Source organism: Lithobates pipiens, unplaced genomic scaffold (genome assembly GCF_037356315.1).
Source record: "Lithobates pipiens isolate NorthernLeopardFrog02 unplaced genomic scaffold, aLitPip1_a1.2 Scaffold_22, whole genome shotgun sequence".
Classification (NCBI taxonomy): Eukaryota; Metazoa; Chordata; class Amphibia; order Anura; family Ranidae; genus Lithobates; species Lithobates pipiens.
Genome location: NW_027507784.1, coordinates 49,120,578 through 49,146,038, shown reverse-complemented (window position 1 = coordinate 49,146,038; position 25,461 = coordinate 49,120,578). Strand labels below are relative to the sequence as shown.

The following is a 25,461-nucleotide window of genomic DNA, read 5'->3' as shown; positions in this document are numbered from 1 at the left end:
TGGTTAGGTGACCAAGTGACAAGGCACTGGTCACATATTTAAAGCAGAGAAATGGCACATATAACTTCTAAATACCTTCTACTGAGACCATGTGACTAATGCCTCAGCATTTGGTAGTGTGATTGGCTCTGGATGGATCTCCTAGTGGGGTCACATGCAATGCAGGGACAAGATCATCCAGTGTCCAGGGCAAACATGCCACCCCCAGTTATTGACAATTTGTATGCAAATTAGTGTTGCACAAACTCAAATATATAATGGGTAACAACAAATAATATTAATTTCATAACCTGTGATATATATCATAACATATAAAGTGCATAGCTATAGTGAAGTCCATTGCAAACAGTGCAAATATTTATTTTGAAGCGTATAACAGTTCATTCTCCAATGGTGGTGTGACTAAAGTAATCACTTATTTCCAAATAAAATGCTTCTTGTGTGAACATATATAAAAAGAATGGTGTGTTTCCACTTCCTTGTGACACCTTCGTGCTCCTAGAACCCTCACCTTAGTGAGTAATCAAATACGCTTTTTGATTACAATGCCCAGAGTGATATTCCACTGATCCTAGTGTAGCACTGACTGACCCCCGAAGGAGCGGCTGGTTTTTTTGGGCTTACCGTTACCTTCTTGATCTTGTGTATGTCTAGGGGTTTCCCGAGGTAGATGGCCCAAAGAACTGCAGAAACTGACAATGGATCCACTTTTAGTGTATTTATTTAACAACAAGTAGACAGAACAGTCTCTCAATGAACTGTAGAAGGTTAGGTAGGAAGTTAAGGTACTCTTGGAACTGCAAAAGATAGGAAGTCTCTCACTATAGAAATCCAGAGAATTGCCACTCACAACTGGATTCTCAGTTACCGGACAGACCTCCTCTCACTAGGCCTAGCAGCCGATAGAGTGTTTGAGTAAAAATAAGCCTCTGCCACAGACTTGATTTAACACTCATGTATCCGTATAAGTGTAGATTTGCTTGGTGTCTTTCAACTGAAGCCAGCCTTCAGCGTGGCGTTCTCCCAAAGAGTCCTCCCCTGGTTGCTTCTCCGGTTGCTAGGCATCTCCACAACTGAAACGCCACCAGACCAACTTTGAATCCTCCTTCCATTTACTTTGCCTCGGGCTAGCAAGCCCCGAGACTAAGGCCGCGTACACACGCGGGGACTGTTCGCCCAACTTTGTTCGTCAAACAGTTTGAGCGGACAGTCCGCTCAAAATTAGCATGGACGGACTTGGCCACACACGACGAACGAACAGTCCGCTGAAACTTGCGCGATGACGTGAACGGCACGTACGACGGGACTATAAATACGACGTCCTATACACTGCAATGCAACCTTCGCCGTGTAAATCCTTTCTGAGCATGCGCGGAACTTAGTTTGACGAACAAGCCTACACACGGGCGGACTGTCCGCTCAAACCAAGTTTCAGCGGACAGTTTTACGGAATTTCCGAAAAACTTTGTTCGTCAGACTGTCCGCTGAAACTGTCCGCTGAAGCCCACACACGAGCGGACTGTCCGCTGAAACACTGTTCAGCGGACAAAGTTGAGCGAACAGTCCCCGCGTGTGTACGCGGCCTTAGAATTGGATGGATCAGCACCCCAGGCCATGAGGGCCATGGGGGCTGGTCAGGAGAACCAGGACCAAACAGACAGAACAATCTTCTGGACCAGAACCCAGAAGCACGTGATGTCAGTATGTTAAGTGCCCTCTCCCAGAATGCACAGCAAGATGACACTCACATTTGGCTGGTTTCCGAGAAACAATGCCACTCAATGCGCCTAGCTAAACTGCGTTCTCACACTTGCCAGTGATTACAGCACCACCTGTGGCAAAGCAGAACACAATGCAATCCAGATAGACTGGTACTGAAACCATAATTTGGTATAATTGACACTAAAACCCAACTGTGGCTTTAGGAATTTTAAATAGAAAAAAAACACATAGCGCGTGTTCTTCAAGAGCCGGTGATACACTAGTAATGCCCAGGGCGATATTCTACTGATCCTAGTAATGCCCAGGGCAATATTCCACTGATCCTAGTAATGCCCAGGGCAATATTTCACTGGTCCTAGTAATACTCAGGGCAATATTCCACCGATCCTGGCCTGGTTTCAGGTCTATCAGATGTGTTTGGATGTATTATGATACTCCCTGGTAGTGTTAGCTTTAGGGGTCTGTCTACCATGCACCATCCATATGTTAGGGTAAAGCAAAGTGAGGAACACTTGTGGGAACACAGTGGGTGGCTGCAGCAACTCATTTTAAACAATTATATACTAATTTTGGTTTCATTTGTGCACACCACATTTGAATTTAAATTTTGCACAGAGGTAGTGCAGAAGTACATACTCGTCTTTCCACATACCCAGTGTTGTGCATAACAAAGCATCTAACCCATGCCTGATAACCGCACCTGATCAGTATACCTACATATAGAGTGCAAAGGTCAGGACTGAATAAATTACAAAGTGCAAGAGTCAGGAGCAAAAATAATGTACAGAATACAGGAATCAGGAGTGGATAATGTACAGAGTGAAGGGGTAAGGGATATGTTATATACAATGTGCAGGAGCCAAGAGCAGGTAACTACAGAGTACATAGACCAGGAGTATATACATCCTAATGCATAGCAGTACCCCTTATGAGGAATTTCATACCTTCATATATACACACGCACATGCATACTCGCATATATACATAGACCCACCTATTTATATACCTGTCTGACCCAATTGTCTTCTCTGATAGGGATGGACCGAACAGACCCCTGTAAAAATTGGTCTTTGGGTGTCGGTGGCCATCCCACTGTAACCCTATAGCGGTAATCTTGATGAAAGCTCGAATTGGTCTTGCTGTAAAAAATTGCAATGATATGCACCTGCCAAACAGATGCATAAAAATTGGTCTTTGGGTGTCGGTGGCGCCTTCTCACTGTAACCCTATAAGGGTACTCTTGATGAAAGCAAGAATTGGCCTTGCTGTAAAAAACTGCAACGATCTGCACCTTTGACAGGGGCAGAAAAATTACTCTTTGGGTGTTGGGGGCACCTTGATGTAGGCAAACAAAAATTACAATGATATGCACCTGTCAAACAGGTGCAGAAATTTGGTCTTTGGGTGCTGGTGGCACATTCCCACCCTAACCCTATAGATGTACTCTTGATGAAAGCAAGAACTGGTATTGCTGTAGAAAAGATGTCAAACAGGTGCAGCTAAAATACTCTTTAGGTGTTGGGGGTGCCTTCCCACAGTAACCCTATATAGGTGCTCTTGATAAAGACAAAAAAATTGCAATGATATCCACCTGTCAAACAGGTGATGAAAAATTGGTCTTTGCATGTTAATTGTGCCCATGAAACCTATACCAAAAACATTCTTCCAGATGAAATTATTGAATACCCTCAAATCTAGGTAACCTCGAAGTCCTGCAGGGATTCCACATCCCAAAAAGACTTAATCGGTGACATCGGCATCAGGGGCTTCATAATTGGTAATCCAGAACTGATTCAGTTTTATAAAAGACAAACGGTCCACAGAGTCTTTGGACAGACGCATTCTATGATCGGTAACAAAACCTCCTGCAGCACCGAATGTCCATTCTGAAAGCACGCTGGATGCACAGCAGCCCAACATCTCAATAGCATACTGGGCAAGTTCTGACCAGTGGTCTATTCTCATGACCCAGTAAGTCAGTGGATCATCAGCTGGAAAGCTTTCCATCTCTGTTTTGGCCCTGAGGTAATCATCCACCAGGCAATGTAGACGTTGCCGATGGGATGTGGAAGCTGACAGCCCTGAGCGATAAGGAATAAAAAAATTCACAAATGCCTCACTTAGGCGGACGCCTTCTCCAACGCTCCTCTCTTGACCAACAGATGACTCAAAACTGGCAGTAACACACACAGAACTATATGGCGTTAAACTGGCAGTAATGCACACAGAAGTAAATGGTGTTAAACTGTCAGTAACGCACACACAACTATATGTCATTAGCCTGGCAGTAATGCACCAAACGATATGGTGTTAAACTAGCAGTAACGCACACAGAACTATATGGTGTTAAACTGGCAGTAATACACACAAAACTATATGGCATTAAACTGGCAGTAATGCACACAGAACAATATGGCGTTAACCACTTGCCGACTGTGCCATAGCCGAAAGATGGCTACATCGTAGTCAGCTTATTCTGGGAGGGCGGCCATGGATGTCCTCCCAGAATCTTGCTCTCATGAACCCCCTGGGGCAAGCTCCCGGAAATCTCCATGACCGATGGGTCCAGAAGACCTGGCACAACACGGATCACAGTAAATGGCTGCTGGTAGGGGCTGTTTACCACGTGATCGCTCTGTCAAATGAATGTCATGACACCGGTTCCTCCCTCCCCTCTCTGTACCAATCTGTACAGTGCGAGGGGAGAGGAGGAGAGATAATTTGCAGCAGCACTGTGGGCTGGATCGGTAGTGCCCACAGCGCTGCTCAGTGTCCATACTCTGCAATACTCTGCAGTACTCTGCCCATACACTGCAATTATCTGCAATACTCTGCCAATACTCTGCAATACTCTGCCAATACTCTGCCATACTCTGCCAATATTCTGCCAATACTCGCCAATATTCGACAATATTCGCCAATACTCTGCCGATACTCACCAGTACTCTGCCAATATATGCCAATACTCTGCAATAAATTTTAACAGAAACACAGAATTTTCAGTCTTTTTTGATTTATAGCGAAAAAAATAAAAACCCAGCGGTGATTAAATACCACCAAAAGAAAGCTCTATTTCTGTGAAAAAAGGACAAAAATGTCATATGGGTACAGTGTTGCATGACTGAGTAATTGTCATTCAAAGTGTGAGAGCACCAAAAGCTGAAAATTAGTCTGGTTAGGAAGGGGGTTTAAGTGCCCAGTGGTCAAATGGTTAAACTGGCAGTAACCCACACAAAACTATATGGCGTTAAACTGGCAGTAACGCACTCAAATAGATGGTGTTCAACTGTCACTACACTGACACTATCTGAACTGTCCCTACTCAAGCTATATACTAATGTAAAGATTACTGACACGGTATCACTACACTACAATTAAACTATCTGAGCTGTCCCTACTCTACATTAATGTATGTATGAATGACATGGTCTCACTACACTACAGTGAAACTATCTGAGCTGTCCCTACTCCTGTTGCACACTATGCAAAGCTGAATGGTGGTCCTCCGCACTGCACTCACATTATCCCTGTGACACTAAACTAATATTCTACACTGACAATTGAAGCAAAATAGCACAGTGTAGCACACTAACTAACTAATAGCACTGAAAAGAGCCCTTTTATATCTCTCTATCTATCTCCATGCTAAAATCACACTGAAAACGGATGCCATTGAAAGAATACTTTTAAACTGTGGGGCGGGAATGAGCCATGATTGGATAAAGTCATGATGACAGTGTCCAATTATGACTCTGACAGTGCTCTGTGCCCTGATTGGCTGAAGCTTTCACTGCTTCAGCCAATCAGGGCTTGCAATGCACTGTTCAGTGCCGCAATGCATTGCGGTCGGTTCGGGGGGCGAACAAACATTCAAACGACCCATTTGTTTGGCTGTTCACCGAATGTCCGAACAGCAAAAGTTCGGCCCGAACTTATGCTTGGGCCGAACCGTTCGTCCATCCCTATTCTCTGACTTTCTCTCTCATAATAAAGGATTCAATTCCAACTGCAGGAAAAAAAAACACCTTTGCAATGGGGCCTGTTCGGCCACACAAGAGAGGTGGATGCAGAAGTGGGGGCCATCTGTTGTCAGAATACACTGATCCATGCTGCAGCTGATTGGCTAATTGCTAACTGAACAAGGTTTTCCAGCAGTCCCATTCTAAAGAAGCTGATCTGACTATCAGCTTCTGACTAACAGGCAGGGCTACACACAAATCAAAATGTGTCTGGCCCCTGCTGAACCAGACTACTTTTGGTCAGTGTGCACCCAGTTTTACCCTATACCTTGCTCCAGTAGGCTCCCTCCACCACAGTGACTGGTCCTTTGCAGCTTCTGTGTAAGTTGTGCCTGGCTGTGGGCCACACTCCAGCCTCCTCATTGTACCATAGATGGTTAATATCCATGTGTGGTATGTGATGATGCTGAAGTTTTGGGTGGAAGAAGAGAGCAATAAAGCTGGATGGAGCATAGAATCAGGTAGGTGAAAGAGGCTATTTCCCTCCTGAACCGCAAGGGTGCCCTTTTTTTACCTTCTGAAGTTGGGCTGTATTATGGCACCACAACCCTTGCTGTTTATGTTCATATTTTTCAATAGGTTAAGAATTTACTGGGACTTTTCAGGCTGTACATAGATGTATTCCACATACACATTAGGGGATTATTTACTAAAGGAAAATCCACTTTGCATTGCAAGTGCACTTGGAAGTGAAGTCGCTGTTGATCTGAGGGGGACATGCAAGGAAAATAAAAAACAGCATTTTAGCTTGCACATGATTGGATGATGAAATCAGCAGAGCTTCCACTCATTTCAGATCTACCCCTTAGATTTAGAGGGACTGCACTTCCAAGTACACTTGCAGTGCAAAGTGGATTTGCCTTTCGTAAATAACCCCCATTGTGTGTATGTGGAATACATCTATATAGAGCCTGAAAAGTCCCAGTATATTTCTAACTTATTTAAAAGTAACAGCAAGAAAAGTGGTGCCATAATACAGGCCAACTTACTATTCGGTTTTAGGCACAGTTAACAAAAAGGATTTTGGGGAACTAGAGAAAGAGCAGAAAAGGGCAACCAAACTAATAAGAGGCATGGAGGAGCTCAGCTATGAGGAAATAATTTATTTTCTCTTGAGAAAAGGAAATTAATGGGGGATATGATCAACATGTATAGATACATAAGTGGTCCATATAGTGAACTTGGTGTAGAGTTATTTAAGGTCATCAGAGAGGACAAAGGGGCATGCTTTACGGCTGGAGGAAAAGAGATTTAATCTTCAAATAAGGAAAGGCTTCTTCACGGTAAGAGTTGTGAAAAGGCGGAATAAACTCCCTCAACAGCTGGTTCTGGCCAGCTCAGTAGAAAAGGCCTGGATTCTTTCCTAGATACACATAATATAACTGGATATTAATATTTATTGGAAAAGTTGATCCAGGGAATATCCAATTGCCTTTTGGGAGATCAGGAAAAATTGTTTTCCCCCACTGGAGCAAATTGGATCATGCTATATAGATGTTTTTCCTTCCTCTGGATCAAGTATAGGATTGTGTATATAGGATTGCATAATTTTTTCCCCTCTTCTATTGATTGAACTGGATGGACTTGTGTCTTTTTTTCACCCAGATTAACTATGTAACTATATATGTAAAAATGTGAAAAGTCCCAGTATATTCCTAACCCATTCAGTATTTTTACTTTTTCTTTCAGTAAACAGGTGCAGTCCAGGTTTGCATTATAGTATTATACAGTGTGGAAGGTAGAACAGGTCAGGACTCACAGGTGGAGAAAATGCAGTCTGGAATCTGTCCTTTGTTACTTTCAATTTGCCCTGGGGCAAACCCCGATGTCTCCTGGGCAGGAAACAGTGATCGGGGCTGCAGTGTAATGTTATCTTCCTTGCTTCGTCTACCTCTACTGAAGCCCCTATTGTTACAGCCCCAATCCAGGCAGCCAGCCTGTGTCCTTCCCCACACATGACAAAGGTTACCTGCTCATGTTGTCTAGGGGTACAAGGATAAGCAGTTATACTTTCCTTTCTTCCTTTCCTCTGTAGGCCCCCTTATCCATGCTACCACTCACACAAAACTTCTTCTCTAAGGTGCTCCTGGCCAAGGTTGCATTCCTGCCTACTGAATGTGCAATCCAGAGTTAATAGCCCTGCATTGTAAGTGATGATGTGAAGGGACCAAACACAGCTCAGAATGGAGATAAAAGTGGACAGTGCCAAAGCCTGCTAGGATGGGGTGTAATGTAAGCAATAGGTCCTCTTTATCTCCCCCTAGACCTAATGAACATTTAACCGTTGCTACACATTGTCCAGTTCCAATGTAACAAAAAAAATTGCATTTATCATGCAATAGGAATATTTACCTAACGATATTGTCAGGTTGCCCACTGTGTAAAGCTAACCCACTGATGCTTACCTCTTTAACTATCCTTCACAGCTTCTTCCTCTGGTGCATCAGGAGATGGTAGAGTATGTGACGTTTTCATATGATGCTGTGCTTGAACCTAGCAGCCAATCATTAGAGGCAAGAACTATCACATGTGCCCCTAAGGCTCCGATATCAGCTAATATCAGGTCTTTTGTTGGTGGATATGAGGAAGGAAGGAGTGGTGGGGGATAACTGCAGAGGTAAGTATCAGTGGGTTTTATAGGTGGCTTTACACAGACACCAATGTCCTGATTGAACAAAGTGACATTGTCTCTTTAATGACAGTATTTGATTTTTGGAATACAATATAATTATGTTTCTGTGATTCTCCAGGATATTATACTCTTTTGGTTTTAGTCCCATTTTACAAAAAGTGAAGTAAAAGCTTTTCGTATTTGCCTGCTGTTCTGTTTACTGAGGTATTTGATTGATTTTGTGGTGGTACTTCCTGCAACAGCTTGTCCGATGATGATATCTTCTCAGCTGTAAGGAAAGTGCAGTGGAACGTAAGGTCAATTTGATGAGAAAACCACTTAAGCGGTTGTTGTGTTCTTCCGATTTTTTTTTTTTCAATTATTGTAGCAAATGTGAAACTTGTGATACCAATAACAAAATAACAGGATGGCCAAGCTATAGGCATCTTAGAACTAAGATGTACTCATAAAATTGGAAAACTTCACTTGGTGATGGTCATCAAGATTATTGAAGAAAAATTCCAGACAGATAGACATCAAAAACTATTTATAAAATGCAACAAGATCATAAAGTACCGTATATCTGAAGGCAACACTGTTTTTTCCCCTATTTTTGGTTAAAGTTGGCATTAGTTAAAACTCCTGCCAGGTTCCGATTTAGATTCTGTGTACCAATTAGGAGATCTCTTTTCACTTCCTGACCTTTATATACAACAGGAAATAAAATCTCTTAATTGATTATAGACCGGGAAGAAAATAATTATAATCTCTTTTTAGTTTTATTGTCACCACAATCTTCACCAAAAAAACTTTGCTCTCACTTCCTGTTCTAGTGATCACAGGTACTGGAACGGGAAGTTAGAAAAATACTTTCCAAAATGGAAACACCGACAGCAATAATAACCTAGCAGCAATTATAATACTTCCCCATGTTATCCATGGCAGGAGTTCCACTTTAAGCAAGTGGCTATTATACATGAATGGAGCCATCTGGATATGGCTGGAGGTAGACTGGAATGCCAGCAGAGCAAGATTACTAAGTAGGGTGTGTATAGCAGAAGTGTGCATATCAGGTCTTCACCTGGGAGAGGATTCACGCATACCCCCTGGCGGTGGGGTATGGGAGTAAGACAGCATGTGCTCAGACCTCCTAGTGATGTGAAGATTGTAATGCCTAATTGCCTCACTTTCAACCAGAACATCACAGGGACCAGATGTGGACTGGAATGCTGACCTGGGTCAAGAAGCTTGATGGTAATATAGCAGTTATATTTTAAATAGACAAAGAAGAATTAAGCTTGTGGAACTTTACTCACTTTCTGACCAGCCACAGTATTTATACTGCAGCAGGTTGGCTCTCCTGCGCATATATCGACCAGTACACCGTTCCATGCATGGTAAACTGCAAAAGCGTGCATGCCTGGTCCCACAAACTCGATGTCCGCCAGCGACCCGTGATCATGGTACACAGAGGCAGAAAAGGGATCTGCCTATGTAAATAATGCAGATCCCCATTCTGTCAGGGGACATCATGGAGATCTGCTGTTCCCAGTGAACAGGAACAGTGATCTCTGTGGTGTTCCGATAAGCCCATTCCCCATACAGTTAGAACACACCCAGGGAACATAGTTAACCCCTTGAGCGCCCCCTAGTGTTAACCCCTTCCCTACCAGTGTCATTTTTACATCGATCAGTGCATTTTTATAGCACTGATCAATGTAATAATGTCACTGGTCATCAAAAAGTATCACATGGAGTCAGATTTGTTTGCCGTATAGTCACACTCCCGCTAAAAATCACAGATCTCCGCTATTACCAGTAAAAACATAAAAATAAAAATTAAAAGTCTATAAATCTAACTTTTGCGCAAACTAATCAAAAAAAAGGTTTATTGTGATTTTTTTAACAAAAATTTGTGGCAGAATACATATGGGCCTAAACTGATAAATGCATGTTTTTTCAAATGCTGGATATGTATTATAGCAGAAAGTAAAAAATATTGTTTTTTTTTTTTTGTTTTTTTTTTTAAATTGTCAGTTTTTTTGTTTATAGCTCCAAAAATAAAAACCACAGAGTTGATCAAATACCACCAAAAGAACGCTCTATTTGTGGGGAAAAGGGACCTAAATTTTGCTTAGAGATTGTTTCAAGCATGCAATGCTCCTTTAAACTCACCTGAGGCAAGTAACAGGTGTGGACAATATAAAAAAAATCAGACTTGAATGCAGATAAAAAGGAGATAAGTTCACTTATGCCGGCCATACACGAAGCGAATTCCGAACGACCCGTCGAGCGATAAACGAAAGCGGCACTCACAACAACATGCGAATGTGCCATCAATTAAGTACGAAAATCGTTCGTTAAAACACTATGTTTTCTTGACAATAGAGGAAGTGATGTAATATTTATTAACCTTTTAACCACACCCCCTACTGTACAAAATCGGGTCACGCCGCGTACGAAACGAGCGGTCGTTTCGCGCATTGCACATTCATACGTTCTGAGAAAATGCCATTCAAGAGGTACAATAGAAAGCAGAAAATGGCAGCCATGGTAATTGCAATAATAGCCTTGGAGGAAGAGAAGAAAAAAAGAAGAAAAAGAAGGAAGAGCAGAGTGTGGACAAAAAAACTGGCTCCTGCAGCGTGAGAAATTCTCACATGTAAATCTATTGTCAAACCTGAGGGAAAATAATCCTGAGGATTATCGAAATTATTTACGGATGACACAGGAGTCATTTGAGATGCTGTTATCGCATGTGCGGCCACATATCACCAAACAAGACTCCTGTATGAGAAAGGCTGTCAGCGCAGAGGAGAGGCTCATGGCAACCCTCCGTTTCTTGGCTACAGGCAGGTCTTTTGAGGACATGAAGTTTACAACTGGAATTTCTGCCCAATCATTAGGTCGAATTATACCGGAGACGTGTGAGGCCATAATAAAAGTGCTCCAACCACAGTATTTAAAGGTATGAAAACATGGTGAACTGTCAGAGTTCTATTACATGACTAAAAATGAAACAAAGTTTAAATATGTAAAATCAACAATGTGTCTAAAATGGCCAAAAACACAATTTCTTCTAAGAAAATACATAACAAGAAGTACACCATTTCCAAAAAAAGACGTTTTGAAACAGAATCTATTTTTTATTTAACAACAATAACCATTTTAATTTTAACAAGAACAGTAAAGAAATTTTTTTTTATTCACAAATTCGTATAATGGGGATCACGAAACCAAGGACCTTGATGGTGTTCCTGGTTCATTGGCCAGCTCGTGGTTCCATGTTGTTGGGATGTCTGCCAGTTTGGGACAGATGGTACAGGTTGATGGTATGTACAACCTTGATACCCTATAACATCGGTGTTTGGGGTAAGATGCCCCTTAAGTCCAATGCCCATCATTTTATGCAGCAGAGGTTCAAATAAGTCACGCTGCTGCATAGTCATCCTGCGTAACTTGTGTGCAACAAGATAACCCACAGCATCACACTCATCATCCTTCTGTTCCATAATGGATGATGCATTCCTTAATAAAGTGGAAGTGTCAAAATCTGAAGTCTTCCTTTTTTTTCCCCTCTGAGCACTCAGACCCGATGGCCCTGGCTGCTCTGGTACTGGGCTTGGAGTATCCTATAGAAAATAATGTAAAAAGTAATTAATAAATCAATTACCATGAATGCTAAATATTCCTATGTCTTTTTTGCCAACAGTTTCCCACAAATTCCCAGGAATGGAAAGAGCTTGCTAAAGAATTCCAGGATATGTGGAATTTCCCGAATTGTGGTGGTGCAATAGATGGGAAACATGTAAGGATCATCCCACCAGCAAATTCAGGATCCTACTATTACAACTACAAAGGGTTCTTTAGCATAATATTAATGGCGATCGTCAATGCAAAATATGAATTCATATACCTGGACATAGGGAAAAATGGTAGAAACTCAGATGGAGGAGTAATACAGCGGAGTGAATTCCTAAACAGACTGAAAGGAGGTGTTTTGCATCTTCCATCTTCAAGTGAAACCGTGGAAGGACTAAATTTCATCTTTATTGGGGATGACGCATTTGCTTTGCATGAACATCTTTTGAAACCGTATCCCTTACGTAATTTAACAGCTCAACAGAAGATATTCAATTATCGTCTGTCCAGGGCAAGGCGGGTGGTTGAAAATGCGTTCGGCATTATGGCCAGCAGATTCAGAATCTTCCACACTGCTATGAATGTAGCAGTGGAAAAAGTGGACATCATCGTGAAGTGCTGTTGTATGCTACACAATTTTTTACGAAGCACAACAGTGTCATACATGCCAACATCTGCAGTTGATATGGAAGACATTACCAGTGGGACAATTGTACCAGGTGACTGGCGAAACGACAGCACTGGTTTGCAAAATTTAGCTCCTGCAAGGCCTAGCTTACCAACTGCCAGTGCACGTCAGAATCGACAAAATTATACTGATTATTTTGTAGGCAGGGGGGCAGTTGCATGGCAGGATTGTATCTAGCTTTAGATAATATGGATTGGGGACAGTGGAAGACAGTGGAAGAAGTTTTGGTTAGACTTTCAGTTTAAAAATATTCATGCAAAAAAGTACAGTAGTGCACAATTTCTTCACTACCCTATTGCCAGTTGTTTAAATAAAGAATATACAACATATAGTTACCTGTGTCTGTGTTTGGGATATATCCTCCGCTTCAGATAATGCACCGGAGTCTGATGGGCCACTTGCTTCCAGAGTACAATGGGACTCTCTGGGATTATCGGAATCAGCTAGGAACATGAGGTCTTTGAAGTACCACAAACGTGGCACATATACATCCTCAGCTCCTGCACCAGATTTCTTGGAGGCTTGTATTTTTTTATATTCCTTTTTAAACACAGTGCGCAAGTTTGCAATTTTGTTTTTTACATAATCTTCAGTTGGTTCAATACACACTGCTTTACATAACTCTTTGAGTTCTTTTAAAGCTTCATCACGCTTATAACGATTGGAATAATCTCTGGATCTCACATCCCATAGGCAGGATAATTCACGGTATTTGTCGATAAATTGGGGTAGGAAATCGGGTGATGTAAATTTGGAAGCCATTGTCCTTTAAATAAAAAAAAACATGAATTAAATATATATATATATCTAAATTACATGCTTAAAGTTTTATAATACATGTGTAGAATTGGACAAATGGCCATTTAGAACATCCAGCTCCAATAATTAAAGTGTAGCAATAATACAATACAATAATACAAAAATTGTAGTGTAGCAATAATACAATACAATAACACAATCAAAGGTATTTACATCAATCACACACACATCCACGGGCACATTAAATAATCAAAGTATAGTCCCCAGATCAAACTTACCTCAGGTATCTCCGTTTGTATTATCGTCTATCAAACGAATATTACTCGAATATTCTTTCATACGTGACGTCACGAAACCGCGTACGTTCGTATTATCACATGCGATGTATCTTGTACAAGCCACACCTCTTCTTTAATACAGTGCACAGTTGCAGACCTCATGGCAGAGCACATGGCAGATTCTCCAGATGCAGGGCCCCAGATAGTCCAAAGAGAGGAGATTGTGGAGGGAAGTCGGCCAGTAAGTGCAGTCACCAGAAGAAGAAGGAAGAAAGCCAGCAATATGACTTTCGAGGAGATGGTGGACATGGTGAATATTCTGCAGAAGAAGGATTATGATTGTCGTGAGCATGTATACAGCAACATGAACATACGCAAAGATGCAATATTAGAGAAGGTGCAACATGTTTTACGCAAACGCCATGGCAGTGAACGCACAAAAGACCAGTTAAGAAAGCGATGGTCTGACCTGAAATTAAGAGAAGAAAGTCAGCTTAGAAAGATCAACAAAATAATCGACAAAAGTAAGTACTTTATTTTTGGTGTGCATGTATTTATTATGTTTTTGTATGCTTATTACATATTTTCTGAGTGTTTTGTTCTGTATATGCAATCTTTATGTGCGTGTCTGCTTTCACTCATTTTACTTGGGAATTGCAGTAGGTTGCTTGACTTTATGTTTGAAAATGTAACAATGGTATTGCAATGCTTGACTTGCACCTAAAAGTATATATATATATATATTGCATTTAATAGGAAGCCGAAAAAAGAAACATGGAGAGGTGGAAATAGTACATGAGGATGTGGAGCAGACAAGTGCACAGACTGACATGGCAACAGACACAACTGTAATCGTACTGACGCCTGTTGAAGATGAGAGCAGCCATGTGTCCACTTCAGGTAAATTATATTTTTATTATTTTTGTTTAAATGAGCTATTTTTGAAATTTATTTTCAAAATTTTTATTTAAGTTTTTGTTTTTTTTATAGCTGTTCGATCATCTACTTCAAGCAGCTCAACTTCTGACAGTAGTACATCAGCAAACCGAATTATTGCAGATTTAAAGTCATTACATGCTGACATTGAGAATGTTCGCACTACCCTGAATTCTTTTCCACGCAGAATTTCAGAGATCCTTGAGCAATTATCTACATTTTGAATGGGTTTAGACGTTTAGCTTGTTTTTCATGCATACCCTGGTTCTTTTTTGCACATGCAACTTTTGTTTTATATACCTATAGGGGATTATTTACTAAAGGAAAATCTACTTTGCACAAGTGCGCTTGGAAGTGCAGTTGCTGTAGATCTGACGGGGGCATGCAAGGACAATAAAACAACAGCATTTTACCTTGCATATGATTGGTTGTTAAAATCAGCAGAGCTTCCCCTCATTTCAGATCTAGAACAACTACTTCCAAGTGCACTTTCAGTGCACTTGTGCAAAGTGGATTTGCCTATCATAAATAACTCCTATAGTGTTCTTGTCTATGTGTAGGCAATGTTTTGGCTGCACTACTACTGTACAAATCACATAGTTATTTTGTTAAAAGAGTTTATATTATATTTTTGTATTTGAAACTTTATATTTTCAAGAAACGGGTACACGCATGAAACCATTCCTTTTTTTTGGTTTGGCACAATAAATCTGTGCTTGTTTGAATTTGGTGTGGAGTGTCTTTATTTTAATCATTATGTGCATTATGTCACCTCTATTCCCCACACTTGATGTTATACATGATTTGAAATGTATCTGGGGCCCTGCATCTGGAGAATCTGCCATGTGAGATCATCTCTCAGCGCCGCTCTCCTTCCTCGCACAGACAGTGCGAGAGGGGAGAGATGAACGGCTGCAGCGGCAGCCGTTCTGCCTGTGAGAGAAAAAAAATTAAAAAAATAAAATAAAGTGCCATCCTCCCCTAGCAGTGCCATCCTCCCCCAGCAGTGCCATCCACCCCCAGCAGTGCCATCCACCCCCAGCAGTGCCATCCGCCCCAGTGCCATCTGCCCCAGTGCCATCTGCCCCAGTGCCATCCACCCCAGTGCCATCCACCCCAGTGCTACCTGCCCCCAGTGCCATCCACCCCAGTGCTACCTGCCCCCAGTGCCACCTGCCCCCAGTGCCACCTGCCCCCAGTGCCACGTGTCGTCAGTGCCACATAGTGCCATCTGTCATCAGTGCCATGTATCAGTGCCATTTGTCATCAGTGCCACCTGTCAGTGTCACGTGCCATCTGTTGTCAGTGTCACGTGTCATCAATGCCACTTATCAGTGCCATCTGTCATCAGTGTCACGCGTCATCGGTGCCATGTATTAGTGCCATCTGTCATCGGTGGCACATATTAGTGCCACGTATTCGTGCCATCTGTCATCAGTGCCACGTTTCAGTGCCATGTGTCTTCAGTGCCACGTATTAGTGCCACGCGTCATCAGTGCCACATATTAGTGCCATCTGTCATCAGTGCCACCTGTCATCAGTGCCACGTATAAGTGTCATCATTGCCACGTATCAGTGCCATCTGTCATCAGTGTCACGTGTCATTGTCCTGTGGTATTGTAATACTCAGGAGGAGTAGCAGAATTTTTTGGGGGGTATCATTTGTGGTATACACATGCCACGTGAGAGAAATAACCTATTACAATGACAATTTTGTGGAGAAAAAAAAAAATAATGAAAAATCTTAATTTTGCAAAGAATTGTGGGAAAAAAATGACAACATCAAAAAGCTCACCATGCCTCTTACTAAATACCTTGGAATGTCTACTTTCCAAAAAGGGGTCATTTGGGGGGTATTTGTACTTTTCTGACTTGTTCGGGTCACAAGAAGCGAGATAGGCCACCAGTACATCAGATGTGATCAATTTTGTGCGATTTGCACCACAGCTTGTAGACGCAACTTTCACAAAGACCAAATAATATCCACTAATTTGGGTTATTTTTACCAAAGATATGTAGCAGTATAAATTGTGACCAAAATTTATGAAGAAAAATTAATAATTTGCATAATTCTGTCACAGAAACAAAGAAATATGCGTTTTTTTTCAAAATGTTCGGTCTTTTTTCATTTATAGCGCAAAAAATAAAAACCGTAGAGGTGATCAAATACCACCAAAAGAAAGCTCTATTTGTGGGAAAAAAAAGGACAAAAAATTCATTTGGGTACAGTGTTGCATGACTGAGTAATTGTCATTCAAATTGTGAGAGCACCGAAAGCTGAAAATTGGTCTGGGCAGAATGGTGTTTAAGTGCCCAGTAAGCAAGTGGTTAAAGTTGCGTTCGAACATTCGTTCGTTGTTTTCTATATATATGTATCTATATGTATATGTTTTCCTTCCGGTTCGAACTTTCCAGAGGTCATGCGCAGTTCTTTTTCTTATGTCAAATCGTCCAACTCTGCCATTAACGATACGATTTTTGGACGATTTTTGAAAAAAAACCCAACATGTTGGATTTGTCAATTTGCCCTGTCGTACGAAAATCGCATGTCGCGCATACCACACTAACGATACGAAAATCGGTCGATTTTATTTTCGCTCGGATTTTCGTTCGGAATTCGCATCGTGTATGGCCGGCATTAGTCTTTGCATTGTATGTCTGTGTATGCCACACTAAGCATGGACAACAGAAAGAGGAGAAGAGAACTGTCTAAGGACTTGAGAACCAAAATTTGGGAAAAATATCAACAATCTTAAGGTTACAAGTCCGTCTCCAGAGATCTAGATTTGCCTTTGTCCACAGTGCGCAACATTATCAAGAAGTTTGCAACCCATGGCACTGTAGATAATCTCTCTGGGCATGGACGGAAGAGAAAAATTGATGTTGATTGTCGCAAGGCAGGATAGTCCATATAGTGGATAAGCAGCCCCAAACAAGTTCCAAATAAATTCAAGCTGTCTTGCAGGCTCAGAGAGCATCAGTGTCAGAGCGAACTATCTATAAACATTTAAATGAAATGAAACGCTATGGCAGGAGACCCAGGAGGACCCAACATCTGACACAGAGACATAAAAAGGCAAGACTACAGTTTGCCAAAATATACTTGAGTAAGCCAAAATCCTTCTGGGAAAACGTCTTGTGGACAGATAAGACCAAGATAGAGCTTTTTGGTAAAACACATCTTTCTACTGTTTACCGAAAATGGAATGAGGCCTACAAAGAAAGGAACACAGTACCTACAGTGAAATATGGTGGAGGTTCAATGATGTTTTGGGGTTGTTTTGCTGCCTCTGGCAATGGGTGCCTTGAATGTGTGCAAGGCATCGTGAAATCTACTGAAGGATTTTGGGTCGCACTGTAGAGCCCAATGTCAGAAAGCTGGTTTTGCGTCCGAGATCTTGGGTCTTCCAGCAGGACAATGACCTCAAACATACATCAAAAAGCACCCAAAAATGGATGACAACAAAGCGCTGGAGAGTTCTAAAGTGGCCAGTAGGGATGAGCCGAACACCCCCCCGGTTCGGTTCGCACCAGAACTTTCGAATGGACCCCAAATTCGTATGAACGTTAGAACCCCATTGAAGTCTATGGGACTCGAACGTTTGAAATTAAAAGTGCTAATTTTAACTGCTAATATGCAAGATACTGTCCTAAAAAGGGTTTGGGGACCTGGCTCCTGCCCCAGGGGACATGAGTCAATGCCTAAAATGTTTTTAAAAATGGCCGTTTTGGCGGCAACACTGATTTTAATGACGATTAAAGTGAAAAAAAGTGAAATATTCCTTTAAATATTGTGCCTGGGGGGTGTCTATAGTATGCCTGTGAAGTGCCACGTGTTTCCCGTGTTTAGAACAGTCCCTGCACAAAATGACATTTAACGGAAATAACGTCATTTAAAACTGCTTGCGGTTTTAATGTTATATCTGGTTCCTGCAATATGGTTGAAAATCATTGAGAAAAATGGCATGGGTAGCCCTCCCTGCCCATTACCAGCCCCATTTGGGTCTTGTGCGGATATTAAGGGGAACCCCATACCCAGATTAAAAAAAGGAAATACGTGTGGCCCCCAGGCCCTATATACTCAGAACAGCAGTATACAGGCGGTGCAAACAAGACAGGGACTGTGTAGGTTTGTTGTGTTAAGTAGAATCTGTTTGTAATTTTCAACTGGTACATTTTTAAAGTGTAGCTCCAGTCAAAAAATCTATTTTTAAGCTTTTTGGAAAACATAGGGAAGGGTTATCACCCCTGTATAATTTGTTTTGCCATTCGTCTTTTTTCATCTCACTTGCTGTTGTCTCCTTCCGTTTGCAAGTAGGAGATGTTTGTAAGTTGGATGTTTGAAAGTAGGGGCCTGCCCTATATGCTCTGCAGAAATGGCGGAACAAGGTGTTGGTTTTGCCACAACATTGTAAGCCCTCAAAGTGACTCTTGGTGGGCGCTGGAGCGCCCTGCTGTGACCGATTATATCAAGAATTGTAATTACATGCCATTGTTGAACAGTGGTAGAAAAATTGGTAGAACAATCTCCTACAATTGACTGCAAGCTCTATTTAAAAAGAGCAAGATAGTTAGCTATATAGGTGGATATAGCGGTGTATACTGGGTTCAGGGCATGCAGACAGCACGCACAATCTCCTACAACTGACTGCAAGCTCTATTAAAAAAGAGCAAGATAGCTAGCTATATAGGTGGATATAGTGGTGTATACTGGGTTCAGAGCACGCAGACAGCACGCACAATCTCCTACAACTGATTGCAAGCTCTATTTAAAAAGAGCAAGATAGCTAGCTATATAGGTGGATATAGCGGTGTATACTGGGTTCAGGGCACGCAGACAGCACGCACAATCACCTACAACTGACTGCAAGCTCTATTTAAAAAGAGCAAGATAGTTAGCTATATAGGTGGATATAGCGGTGTATACTGCGTTCAGGGCACGCAGACAACAACCACTACAGAAGAGCAAGAACGCAAAATCGGCCGATAACGATTGGTGTATACTGTGTTGAAGGTACACAGAACACCCACTAACTCCTACAGACGCCAACACACTACACAAGGCTGCCGCGCTGGCGACCTTATATAGTGTGGGGCGTGTACTACACAGCCTGAGCTATGATTGGCCACAGGCATCCTGCCTGTGGCCAATCATGGCTCTCCTCGCTCCCGGCGCTGTGATTGGCCAAGCATGCAGTGTCACAGTGCATGCTTGGCCAATCATGAGCCAGCAATGCACTGCGATGGTGCACACGAACTTGGCGCGAACGGCCCATAACGTTCGGAATTCCCCGAACAGGCAAACAGCCGATGTTCGAGTGGAACGTATGTTCGACTCGAACACAAAGCTCATCACTAGTGGCCAGCAATGAGATCAGATCTAAATCCCATTGAACACCTGTGGAAAGATCTTAAAATTGCTGTTGGGAAAAGGCGCTCTTCCAATAAGAGAGACCTGGAGCAGTTTGCAGTTTAAGGAAGAGTGGTCCAAAATTCTGGGTGAGAGGTGTAAGAAGCTTATCGATGGTTATAGGAAGTGACTGATTTCAGTTATTTTTTCCAAAGGGTGTGCAACCAAATATTAAGTTCAGGGTGCCAAGAATTTTGACCAGCCAATTTTTGGAATTTTGTATGGCATTATGTCCAACTTACTTTTTTTCCTCTCTTTTTTTTGTTTTGTTCCAGTACACACAAAGGGAATAAACATGTGTATAGCAAAACATGCGTTACTGCAATATTTTTCTGTGAGAAATACTTTTTCTGGAAAAATTTCTGGGGTGCCAACAATTTCGGCCATGACTGTAAATATTACAAATGTATCGAAATTACCATTGTTGAATGGTGTGCTTTAAATAGCAATGGCTAATGTATACCAGTAAAATGGAATCATAAACATATATAATCTATTTAAATCATCAAAAGATCTTATGAGGTAATGTACTAATGGAAAAGATCATACACAATATCTCAATAACTATTCCAATCACATTTTAACCCACCTGCTAGCCTACTCCAACAGGTGTTCTTTGTCAAGCTTTTTGTTTTCACTAAGAACACTGCAATGGATTGCTTTATTTCTTCTGTGTTGCTATTAAAAATAGTATAGAAAAGGGGATTAAATTTTGAGGCAATTAAAATTCAAAGCGTGTGATTTTCTATGTGGTTCATTCAAAGGCCATCAATTAAATATGCAGCTTTTTGTGTGCTAGTTTTATAAATGAAATATAGAATAAAAAAGAATGTTTTTTTCAACAGGATATGCAGAACATTTTGAATTTAAACTTGCACGCATGTAGACATTCAAAATACGCAAATGGTTATAAAAGTCCCATTGTCATAATTGGTGCCTTTTAACCTATATTTTTCACAACAGTATATGTATTTATATTAAAAGAAAATGTTATATAACTCTGCTGACCTCTGCTGACACAACTGCTTAACCACTTCAATACAGGGCATTTTCACCCCCTTCCTGCCCAGGCCAATTTTCAGCTTTCATCGCTGTAACATTTTGAATGACAATTGTGCGGTCTTGCAACACATAGGGGGTTATTTACTAAAGGAAAATCCACTTTGCACTGTAAGTGCACTTGAAAGTGCACTGAAAGTGCACTTGGATGTAAAGTCACTGTAGATCCGAGGGGGACATGCAAGGAAAATAAAAAACAGCGTTTTAGCTTGCACATGATTGGATGATAAAATCAGCAGAGCTTCGACTCATTTCAGATCTACCCCTTAGATTTAGAGCAGCTGCACTTTAAAGTGCACTTGCAGTGCAAAGTGGATTTGGCTTTCGTAAATAACCCCCATAGTTACATAATTATATAGTAGGCGAGGTTGAAAAAAAGACACAAGTCCATCAAGTCCAACCTATGTGTGTGATTATATGTCAGTATTACATTGTATATACCTGTATGTTGTAGTCATTCAGGTGCTTATCTAATAGTTTTTTAAAACTATTGATGCTCCCCGCTGATAACACCGCCTGTGGAAGGGAATTCCACATCCTTGCGGCTCTTACAGTAAAGACGTAGTTTAAGGTTAAACCTCCTTTCTTCTCATTTTAATGAGTGGCCATGTGTCGTGCTAAACTCCCTTCCACGAAAAAAGTTTTATCCCTTTTGTGGGGTCACCAGTACAGTATTTGTAAATTGAAATCATATACCCTCTCAAGCGTCTCTTCTCCAGAAAGAATAAGTTAAGTGCTCGTAACCATTCCCCATAACTAACATCCTCCAGACCCTTTATAAGCTTTGTTGCCCTTCTTTGTACTCGCTCCATTTCCAGTACTTCCTTCCTGAGGACTGGTGCCCAGAACAAGACAGCATACTCTAGGTAGACCAGAGTTTTGTAGAGCGGGAGAATTATCGCAGGAGTTGATCCCTTTTTAATGCATGCCAATATTCTGTTTTCCATCCTAGATTCCCCAGGGGTTCTCCCCCCCAGTGTATAGATTGCATTCATGTTTTTGCCACCCAAATGCATTATTTTACATTTTGCTACTATAAACTTCATTTGCCATGTAGTTGCCCACTCCATTAATTTTTTCACATCTTTTTGCAAGTTTTCCACATCCTGTGGAAAAGTTATTGCCCTGCTTAGCTTAGTATCATCCACAAATACAAAGATTGAAATGTTTACCCATCCACCAGGACGTTTATGGACAAATTAAATAGGATTGGTCCTAGCACAGGACCCTCGGGGACCCTACTACCCTACTACGGACCTTATTTTGTACAGTTGTACTCAGAGTCACTTTGTGGATGGTGAGGAAAGGAACAAAGGAGCAACAAGGAAACAAAGACCTGAAGTGTGCCAAAGGTCACGTGGTCAGTATGCCTAAAAGGGGGCATACCCAAGTATGAAATGTAAAGAATGAAATTAAAAGAAAAAGGGAATGGGTGGGTGGGACACGAGACCCGACGTCCAACGAGAAGGAGGCAGAGGAGGGCAGGCTTTATGCAGCCTGACTCCTCCTACAAATACAGGCTTACCCTGCGGTCAGCCTTTACACTTGTACTCAGAGTCACTCTGTGGATGGTGAGGAAAGGAACAAAGAGCAACAAGGAAACAAAGACCTGAAGTGTGCCAAAGGTCACGTGGTCAGTATGCCTAAAAGGGGGCAAAAAATAACACGGTAGGAAGAAAGCTCAACAACCAGATGACCCAGTGAATAACATCTAACCTGGAGTGGCGGCAAATGAGTTATGCCTTTGCCGCAGAGAAGGAAACGCTAAGAAAGGCAGTAGCCCCTCCCCTGGCTTCAGGAACCACAAGGCCAGCTATAGCACCCCCTTGAGCCCAACCCAGCAACCAACGCAAGATAAACCTGAGAGTACGTGAACGTCATAAAATGAAACCCACCATGGAAAGTCAGCTAAGCACAGTAGGGAGTCCCCACCGCTGGAGACCTGGATGGCTTCAAACGGAAAAGCAGAAAATAAAACAACCTGACACATCATTCAGCATGAAATGCTGGGACTTAACTGGATATGCCCAGAAAGTGCTGAAGGCTGATACAAGCTGGAGGAGGCAAAAAAGGAAACTAAACAAAACAGAAAAGCAAAAGGAACTAGATGTTTCACCATCAGGACTGGAAACCTAACCTGGAAACATGCCAAGCAGTGTCATGGGCCTTCCTGGAATTTAAAACAAAACCCAATGATCAAGGCTGCAGTGCCAACCAAATGGAAAACCAATCTACCACAACTGGAACTGAAAAGAAAGTGCGTAACTGGAACCTACTTCTGAGAACCGAGCCTACAGATACTGGCCCGGGCCCCGTGATCCACGAAAGTCCCTGAGCCAGTAGAAACTGTGGATCAGTGAAAACTGACTAACCAAACTTCCAAACCCCAGGGCAACTCCTGGCCTGACGCAGCTAGGAAATTAAAATAAATAGTGAGGAATGGCACCCAACTGATCAGGAACACAACTAGCGAGAGAATCGTGATCAGACAAAAAATACCTGCGACAAGAACGAAACCTGCGATAAGGAAACGTGACTGAACGAAAACATGAGTAGCGTGAACTGATCACCGTGAGCGGCTTAAGAACCGCGGCTGCTAGAAAACACGACCTGCCTAGGAAATGCAGGTTGCACAAGAAACGCAAATCGATGAAAAACACAAGAGAAAACCCTGGGGGGTACACAAGAGAAAACCCTGGGGGGGTACACAAGAGAAAAGAAAAGCATAAGACACGAAACGTGCGGCATATAGGATTATGTAAGAAACACGAGAAAAGGCAAGAAAACACGAGAAACAAAAGAAACATGGGAAACGCGAGAAGATGCATGAGACACGTAAATAGCATCAGACACGTACAATACATCCGACACTAACAAGCATGAGGAACGTAAAAAAGCCTGAGAATCATGAAATAACACAAGGGTAATGACATGAAAGGCATAAGACCAGAAACGTACGGCACATGGGAAATACAGAAGGAAACACAGGACAACACGTAAGGAAACATGTGAATACGTCAAAACCATGGAAATACGTCAGAAAATGCTAGAAAAACATGGGGAAACGTCAGAAACAAGGGAAACACAAGAAGTTGCGTAAGAACTGTAAGTCGTTTAAAAACCGTCAACTGCCAGCAAGACACACGAGAACGCAATTGTATGAGAAACCGTAAAATTGCATGGAAAACCATCAAATGTATGAGAAACACCAACTTCATATGTAAATCACATGAGAGACCTAAACCGCATGAAAAAACTAAATTGCGTAAGAACCGTAACTTCATGAAACACCAACTGCATGGAAACCGTGAATTGCATAAACTGAATTGCATGAGAAATGGCAATTGCATGTAAAACGAGTGAGAACCGTGCGTGAAAACAAAGCATGAGAACGTCAAATCGAATGAGAACATAAGCGCATGAGAACGTAAAACGAAACGAGAACATAAAATGCATGAGAACGTAAAACGAAAACGAGAACATGATTGCATGAGAATGTAAACGAAACGAGAACATGAGTGTATAAGAACGTTAAAACGAAACGAGAACATGAGTGCATGAGAACGTAAAACGAAACGAGGACATGAGTGCATGAGAACGTAAAATGAAACGAGGACATAACTGTATGAGAACGCAAAACATGAAATGCAAAATGCATGAAATGCAAAACGCATGAAATGCAAAACGCATGACGCTGGAACGCGATAGAGAAACCTGGAAAGCGAGAGAAAACCTGGAAAGCGAGAGAAACCATAAAAAAGCACGAGAAACCATAGTTGCATGAACCGTCAACTGTACCACGGGAATACGTCAGAAAACGCTATGAAAACATGGGGAAACGTCAGAAACATGGGAAACGCAAGAAGTTGCGTGAGACACGTAAATTACATCTGATACGTAAATTGCATGAAAAATTTAACATGCCTGAGAACCATAAATTCATGAGAACCATAAATGCGTAAGAACTGTACATCGTTTAAAACCGCCAATTGCCTGCGAAACGCCCGAGAAACGCAATTGCATGAGAAACCGTAAAATTGCATGGAAAACCATCAATTGTATGAGAAACAACAACTTCATAAGAAAAGTAAATCACGTGAGAGACCCAAATCGCATGAAAAACAAAATTGCGTAAGAACCGTAAGCAACGTGCTTGAAACCAACAAGCATGAGAACGTCAAATCGAATGAGAACGGAAAACGAAACGAGAACATAACTGCATGAGAAAGTAACCGAACGAGAACATAACTGCATGAAAACGCAAATGCAAGAAACGCAAATGCAAGAAACGCAAATGCCTGAAGATGCAACTGCCTGAGAAACGCAACTGCCTGAGA

General features: G+C 41.7%; 2 protein-coding genes across 2 annotated transcripts; one reads left to right on the top strand and one right to left on the bottom strand.

Moving 5' to 3' along the window:
• Nucleotides 1–11,477: 11,477 nt before the first annotated feature.
• On the bottom strand, nt 11,478–13,916 carry LOC143923744 (uncharacterized). Its single transcript, XM_077447573.1, has 3 exons — nt 13,720–13,916; nt 13,019–13,448; nt 11,478–11,984 (listed from the first exon to the last, which is right to left on the bottom strand). The coding sequence occupies exons 2-3, from the start codon at nt 13,442–13,444 to the stop codon at nt 11,559–11,561; spliced, it is 852 nt and encodes a 283-aa protein (XP_077303699.1). The 5' UTR covers nt 13,445–13,448; nt 13,720–13,916; the 3' UTR covers nt 11,478–11,558.
• An 18-nt stretch (nt 13,917–13,934) lies between these two features.
• On the top strand, nt 13,935–15,348 carry LOC143923743 (uncharacterized). The gene is made up of 3 exons (XM_077447572.1): nt 13,935–14,243; nt 14,476–14,619; nt 14,710–15,348. Exons 1-3 carry the CDS (start codon nt 14,003–14,005, stop codon nt 14,877–14,879), a joined length of 555 nt encoding a protein of 184 aa, XP_077303698.1. The 5' UTR covers nt 13,935–14,002; the 3' UTR covers nt 14,880–15,348.
• Nucleotides 15,349–25,461: the final 10,113 nt, after the last annotated feature.